Source organism: Fukomys damarensis, unplaced genomic scaffold (genome assembly GCF_012274545.1).
Source record: "Fukomys damarensis isolate Sample0158 unplaced genomic scaffold, DMR_v1.0_HiC HiC_scaffold_17, whole genome shotgun sequence".
Classification (NCBI taxonomy): Eukaryota; Metazoa; Chordata; class Mammalia; order Rodentia; family Bathyergidae; genus Fukomys; species Fukomys damarensis.
In genome coordinates, this window is record NW_022900929.1 from 35819609 (window position 1) to 35827466 (window position 7858).

The 7858-nt window shown below is 50.6% G+C and overlaps 1 protein-coding gene across 7 annotated transcripts in view; it reads left to right on the forward strand.

The window, feature by feature from the left end:
- The window catches only part of Ccdc9b (coiled-coil domain containing 9B), a 22522-nt gene that overhangs the window by 966 nt on the left and 13698 nt on the right, over positions 1 to 7858 (forward strand). For 2 of the 7 annotated variants that reach the window (XM_019207581.2, XM_019207587.2), the window contains exons 1-2: positions 7 to 293; positions 6369 to 6534. In XM_019207581.2, coding sequence (XP_019063126.1) covers positions 6511 to 6534 — 24 coding nt within the window. In that variant the 5' untranslated portion in view covers positions 7 to 293; positions 6369 to 6510. Of the gene's footprint in view, positions 1 to 6; positions 294 to 326; positions 345 to 385; positions 635 to 6368; positions 6580 to 7858 lie in introns of those variants that run through there. The other 5 variants (XM_033765011.1, XM_019207585.2, XM_019207583.2 and 2 more) reach the window with 5 other exon arrangements.

The window sequence follows — 7858 nt, forward strand, 5'->3', positions numbered from 1 at the left end:
CGGGACCTGCCCGCCGGCCGCGCACTGCGGGACAGCTGCGCTCTTCCTTCAGGGAACAGCTGTGAGGGCGAGGACAGCAGAGAGCCTCGGGAGGGACGGGCCGTAGACAGGCTGGCCAGACGGCTGCGACGAACTGGAATAAATAGCAGCCTTGTGAGAAGGCTGGGGGCTGGGAGCGGAGTGTCCCGGATGTGAGATTTGGATGGGCAGAAAGCAGGCTTTTTGGGCCTGACTGCGGCTGCGTGGAGGTGCCTTGGCTGAAAACATGGGACTGGAGAGTCAGAGCCAAGAAGGTTTGGACTGTAGATACCTCTTCAATGTGTGGCAGTGCCCGTCTGTGCAAGGTGTAGTTCATAGGGATGACGTAGGAAACCCAGAGGTGTAGAAGTGCTCTGAGTAGCTTACAATTTTGTTTGGAAAGATAAAGAGCCAGGTCATAAATTCCTGCCATCTGGGCAGGGTGTGATTAAGCTCTTGATAGCTGTCGATACCCTCTCTTACTTGTAGCTTGTGGTAGACAAGGCACAGTGTTTTGAAGAGAAAAGACCACTCTTCCTAATAGGCTTCAGGGAAGGCTTCCTGGAGGTGGCGGAGCTTCAGCTGGCTTGGAAGGCAAGGCTTTGAAAATGCAGAGGTAGGAGAGAGAAGGTATTCTTGACCTGAGGTGGGAGACACTGCAACCTAATTTAAGGAGGTTGGAAAGATCAGTGTATTTTCAGGGAACGGTTGAGAAATCCCTGTGGGCAGTGGGAAGACACATCTTTGGATATGTAGAATAAGGTCTGCCAGCTGGAACCTCAGGAAGGCCCACTAGATCTGGATGAACTGGATGGGACAGAGGTGATGGGACCTCATTTGAGGCCTTTTGATGGGAGAGGCAGAATTGAGAAGAAAGATGGTTTTATCCAGCCTCATGCTATGGGCACCCCTGAGCTCAGAAGCAATGGGGTTCCTGAGTGGAGTGTGAAGAAAGACAGACTCTTTTAGAATAGAACACAGCTTCCAAGAGTCTGTTTATTAAGAAGAAAAGATGCCGGTTCAGGTTCTGTGGCAGGTCGGCAAGTTGGCAGGTCAGCCCCATCAGGGTACTCATCTGTATCTTATTTTCTTCTTTTTCCTCAGTGATGTGGGCCAGGGGGGTGCCCACAGTGCCCTGGGCCATGGCCAGGGGGAGGCCCACAAGGTCCTGGTGGGTGGGCTCCTCCAGGACAGTGCCCTGGGCCATGGCCAGGAGGAGGTCCGCCATGGCCTGGAGGAGGTCCGCCATGGCCTGGTGGGTGGGTTCCTCCGGGACAGTGCCCTGGACCATGACCATGGTGGTGTCCATGACCAGGATGGTGGCCTGGAGGACCACCATGGCAGTGCCCCTGTGGAAAACCAGATGAGCGGTATTAGAGTTGAAGTCAATGCTGATTTTACCTGTAATCAACTCCTCTTCACCCCACCATCCCAGGGGATTAGGACTCTTGAGCACCAGTGTGGGGTTGTAGTGGAGGGCTGCGGTAGCAAGTGACTGCTGTTGCTCCTGTGCCTTTTTGCCTTGATGAAGCCACTTGAGCACTGGGCAGACATGAGGGGAGGAACCTTGATTTATGTGTTCTGATTCCTTGAGCTAAGCCAGGACTTCTAGTCTCTGGACCTCATTTTATTTCATCTGTAATTAAGAAGCAGAATAATTCTATCTTTCCTCTTTTCTCAGCCAGGAACTCTTGCAGAATGATTAGAAGCTTTACCATTCTAGGACTGTAGGTTGACTGAATTTAGGAGTAGGGATGAGGCTGGGAGAGGAGCTCCCTGAGGATGAGGCAGGGAGATACTAGGCCAGTCTGGAGGGGACCAAGGGTAGGAGGTAGAAGGCAAGGAGGTGTGTTCCTTGCTATGTAGTGAGTGCACACATTATCTGTGTGTATTTACATACAAATGGCTCTGTTTGGGTACCTTGTATAGGCTTGCTGTGTACTCACATACGTGCATGCTTATGTATATATGATGGTGGGTGTATTATGGTGAGCTCATGCCTCCCTCCAGCGCAGGCCAGCCTCAAGGAATCAGGAAGAACAGAAAGTAAAGTCCAAGTTTTACCCCTTACTTAGAAGAGGCCTGGGAAATGTATAGTTTAATCTGCCTTTACTGGAACCATTCCTGAAGCCCCAAGGGAGTTTCTTGTCTCTTGTCACAGGCCCAGGGAAATGGAGACACCATCTGGCCTCTGTGCTGGGGCCTGGGGTGGAATAGTTTACCACTAGGTCTCCATTAGGACTTGGTGCAAGTGGGGAGACATGGGCTCTAGGCTGGGGGGTTCCCGTGACCATGAAAGAGCAGTCTCTGCCCCATCCAGTCACTTCCTGCCTCTCTTTCTGTCTCTTTTTGTGGGTAGGCCCGAGAGCCAGGGCTGGGAGCCAGTCAGCTCTGGTAGCTGATGGGGAGAGGGGGCATCCTTCCATGGCAGAGGCCTGTCCTAGGGACCTGGCAGTGTAGCTGGGGCTTGGGAGCAAGCCAGCCATTCAGCCAGGGTGTGGGGGTAGCAGCCAGGAAAGCAAAGGAACAGAACAGGCGGGGAAGCAGCAGGAGAAAGGATGGGCTGCTGGAGCAGGGAGGGGAAGTGAGGAAAGGAGAGAGACAGATGGGAAAACAGGAGAGAAGCCAAGGAGAGGGCTGCAGCCAGCAGGGGCCGGATGAATGTGTTGATGCCCCACCTTGCAGGGCTGCTGCCTAATTCTGCTCTTGATTTTTTTTTTTTTTTTGAGGGAAGTGGGGGTCTAGGAAGAAGGTAGGAAGTCTGGAGAACATACATTGGGGAGGAAGAAGGGGAGAGGACTGGAGAACTTTCTCACCTTGTGACCTGTGGGAGAGAAAGAAGGAAGAAGTAGCTTTGGTCATTTGGTCTCAGCGTGACCACACCCCCATCCATAGCAAGGCTCTTCAGAGTCCGTCACTTGCCTGACAACCATTCCTTCATTCATCACCCAACAACAGATTTATGTTGAAAAGTCAGTATGAAATTCAGCAGTGCATCCTGTGAGCTGAAGAGCTGGCAGAGCGCTCTGGGTGGTGTGGGGCCTGGCCCAGGGCTGGATACTTATCCAAGCCCTGCCACCTGTCTGCTCACCTAACCTGGTCCGTCCTCTGCCACCCAGTCTCTCCATTGATCCCTTCATGTCCCCTGTATTGAGCCCAGTCTTTCCTCAGCCCCTCAGAGCCATTTGTTGGCTCCCTGCTCACAACTTTCTGGTTTCACTATTGCCTCTTGGCATTTAGTAATTTCTCCAGCTCCACTCTGTCTTGCTTCCTGCCAGAAATCCACTTAGCATGGCCATGCAGTCTCCTAGCTGTGGGCCCAGTGGGCTGCTTCTGCAGTAACCACCCAAGTGGTCTGCAGTACAGCTTCTTGGTGCATTTCTCTCATGCCCTTTGAGGGTAGCCAACAGCATGGCTACCAAGAACTGGATTCTGAGCTCCAGACCTGGCCCTGCTTCTGTAGCCTCACCCGTAGCATGACCCTGAACTTCCCTGGGCCTCCGGTACAAGGGGAGGAATGGCTGCCTGTTTTCCTCCTGAGATGGAAGATCTAGCAGATGAAGCCTATGTGAATGTATTTCTTAAGCTGTAAAGCATTGTGCGGAGTGGAGGGACCTATCTACATGGCAGAGCCCCACCACCACGCCCATGAACCCACACGCCCACAGACCTTTGGCATGCGATAGATATGGCTGGCTGCCAGCCCCATGCCTTCAGCACTGTTCTTTCTTCTCCCACCCCAGAGCTTCCAGGCCATGCTGCTTACCTGGATCCATCTTTGTGGGGCAGGAGCAGGAAGCGACACAGAAACACCTGGAATTCAACAGAGTTTAGTTTTTGGTGGTCTCAGTCTGTCCCCTTCCTTGTTCTCTTTCAGGAACGCACACATAGCCTCTTCATGGGCTCAGGCCCTCTGGTCTAGCCTGGCATCTAATGTGGAACTGGCACTCTAGGTGCTGCCATAGGTGTTCAGTGGGTACAGAGGTCTCATCCACATGGGGAGAGGAAAGAGACAAGTATTGCATTGGTCTCTGGGTCTCACCCTGGACCCATGCCCCTTACAACTGCCCGACCCCAGATTTACCAGCAGACTCAAGAGCATGTTAATTCAGTTCCACTGGGGTCAATTTCAGTCACATTCATTATTCATGTTGAGTGCCTGCCATGTTCCAGGACGGTAGCCCTTTCCCTACAAGATCCTGTGTGAACAGCTAGCATAGGGGTGAGAGAAGGATGCTTGGAGAGGGAAGTGTACTCAGAGCAGGGTGGGGCAGGATGGGCTGATGGGGAGGCCCCATGTTTTTGGCTCTGCAGAAGAAGTGAATAGAAAGCCTTCCAGGGTCAGAGCTGCCTGTCGCTGTCTCCTCCTGCTAGGACCAGAAGAGGTTGGGAGTTGGTGGTCTGAGCCAGTTTATTATTCACCAGCAGTCTCTTCAGAGACTGCTGCTGAAGTCCAGTCACTCCTTACATAGCGCTGGCATGCAGGTCATGATACAACCTCACAATGGTCCCAAAGCAATCCACAGAAGGACTAAACACTTGGCCTTAGGTCTCTGGTGCTCATATGGTAGCTGAGCACACGAGGATGAAGCACACACACACACACACACACACACACACATGCATGTGCACGCACCAATACAAAAGCCCTGGCCCATTACAAGATAGCCCCCTGCACTTCCTGAGCCACTCTTCTTTTTTTAGGTGCTGGAGATAGGACATGGGGCCTTGCATATGCAAAACTGGTGCTCTACCCTGAGCTTCATCTCCAGCCCCACTGAACTCTCTTTCATTAGCTTCTACTTGTGCCACAAACGTTCAGTGGAAACAAGCCTCTGAACCAGGCCCATGGTGCTTCTTTCTTCTTCCTCTTAGTGATGCAGCTGGAAGAGACCATTGGGCCGGACTTGGGGGAGGGGCAGGTAAAGAAAACCTTGGGGCCAGTCAGGATATAGATTAGAAGTGCTTGGAATATGTCTTCCCAATTCAGACCCAGGTCTTTGGGGGACAAAAGTTGGCAGCTCTGGAAGGTACAGAATACAATCCTGCAACCCTCAGCTGTACAGCTCTACCTCACATGGCAAAGGCTGTACGTTGATTATAACTTAAAGAGTGGAGGTGCAGGGTCCCAGCCAGGAGGTGGGCAGGGCAGATGGGCAGACATGAGCCAGAAACACAGCCACATGGCCCTCAGAGACACACTGCACCCTGAGGGACAGACCCACCCAAGTACCAGTGCAATGCACACATGCACACACATTCAGAGACCACAGACCCCATCACACATTCTCACAGAGACCCTCCTGCCCCCACCCACAGCAAACCAAGCCAGGGCCTCACCTTAGAGTGCAGGGCAGGAACAGCTAATCTGAGGCTTGTTGTGTCCTCAGGTATATTTATATAGGATGGGGAGGAGCCAGGGTGGATCAGGTACACTGCCAGGGAGACAAAAGGGTGCAGGGGAATGAGGAGGGATGGGCTTATTGGTATTATCTGGGCAAAGGTCAACTAGAAGCAGGATGTAGTGTGTGTGTAGGGTGAGCAAGTGGAGGAGCAATCCATTATCATGTTGGTCTGGTAATGAGATGCATGGAGCCAAAGTAGGGACTCCCGTCCCTGGCAAAGGTGTTCAGCACCCAGGGGCTGGCTTTAAACATTTATGGAGCTCTCAGTAAATGTCAGGACCTCCACGAATGCTTTATACACAGTGGTTAACCCAGTGACTCCTTCAGACCGATCAGGATGGATAAAATAGTGATGCTAGCAATCCTGGTGCAGTCCTTGCCTTGATTCGGGCCCTTGAATTCTCATATGTTTTGCCCAGCCCAGAGAGCTAGCCTGGAAATGGAAATTCCCCAGAAAGGGGGATTTGGGATGGGATCCTGACAACAGTGGGGAAAGGACCCAGGATTTGGGATCCCAGACCGCTGGCGTTCGAGGCCTTCTGAAGCCCTTGCTCAGTATCCTCTGGCAGACAGACTAGAGGCCCCTGCAACAAGCTCCCTAGCTCCCTGGACCCTTTCTTCTAATGTCTCTTGCTCTCACTGGCCTCTGTGTTCCTCCAGTGGAGGGACTGTGATGACTCTCTCAGGGACTGGCCCTTTGCAGTTCTTCTGACATGAGTAGTTGTTTAAGAAATATTTGGTGAGAGCCGAGGATTTAGCTCAGTGGTTCTGCTCCCTGCCTTGCAAGTGCAGGGTCCTGAGTTCAAGCCCTGGTACCAAAAACAAAAAAGGAATATTTGGTGAATGAATGAAGGACTGGAATTAGGATGGTTAAGTAGAAACTGGCTTCCTTTTCTGTGGTTTATATTTGTGTGTATTTTTTTTTCCTCTTGTTTACATATTTAGAAGGAAGTGGCCCTCCCTGATCCTACAGTGCTATGCAAAATTGAAGATATCAAAGAGTCTGTCTTCGGGCGAGGCACAAGGGCTTGGTTGGCCCCCTGTCAATCAAAGAAGATGAGAACCACATGAAAGCAGGAATAGACAAATGAAAGCACCCATTTTTTTCCAGGTTTGCCAGTTAAGAGCTTCGTGAGCTGACTGCACCTGAACTGTGGTCAGTTCATTTCTTAAAAAGTAACAAAGCTGGGGGGGGTGGGATTTAGCTCAGGGATGCCACTGCCTGGCTCCAGAGTTCAAAGTCCTGAGTCTGATCCCTAGTACAAAAAAAAAAAGTAACAAAGCTAGAGATGTAGCTCAGTGGTAGAGTACTTGCCGAGCATGTGCAAGGTCCTGGGTTTGATTCCCAGGCCTGCAAAACAGAAAGACAAAAATAACTGCATAGTCAAGAGAGGTGAAAACATAGGTCCTCATGAAGGATTCTACTGAATACTCAGAGTAATTTAGAACAGCTAATTTCTCTGCTGTTCACCAAGTGAGTGAATAAACACCACATATGTGTGATATGTGTATTCAATGGAATATCACCCAGTAATAGCAAAGAATCGCAGAATGAAATAAGACTATGAAAATTATGAAAAGAAATATGAAATGAAAAAGAATATGCTGGATGAAATAAGCCAAACATAAAGAGTACATGCTGTACACTTGCATCTATATAATTATAGAAAGTGTAAACTCATGAATAGTGACTTCAGACCCGTATTTTCCTGGGAGGAGGGTGTAAGGGGAGAGAATGGGAGGAGATACTAGAAAGGGAAAGGGAGACATTTTTGGGGTTGATGGTTGCATCAGTTATCCTGAATGTGATGATGGTTTTATGGAACATACATACGGCAGATCGCCAGAGTGCACACATGTTCATTTGTTTATTTTGTGGTACTGGGGATTGAGCCTAGGGCTTTCAGTCTGAGCTATATCCTCAGACCTTTTTGGATTCTTTATTCTGAGACAAGGTCTCGTTAACTTGCTGACTTGCCCAGATTATTTTCAAACTGGCGATTCTTCTGCTTGTGGCCCCCAGAGTGCTGGGATTACCACTGTATATGACACCATGCCCTCCAGGCCCAACTGCACAATTTAAATATGCACAGTTAATAGCACATCAATTTGACCTCACTTAGGGCTGTAAAATCAAAAGCACCTGGTTTCGAAAACAATTTGAACAGTGGAAAAGAGCAGAGTTCTTTATTTGGGTGGTGCTGGGGAAAGCCTCTGAGTCAGGCTCTTCTGCTGTATCACTGGCCTTGGTTCATCTCTCGGAGGTGCTATGATCTTCCCCTCTTAGGCAGATTACAAAAAACAAAACAAAACAAAACAAAACCCAGAGACTTTAGAAACTCGCCTGAAGCCGCCCAGACAAGCAGTCCCTTCTGAGCAGGGGCTGTCTGGGTCCAGGCCCTGGGCCCTCCCGCCCCCCCCGCCCCCCCCCCCCC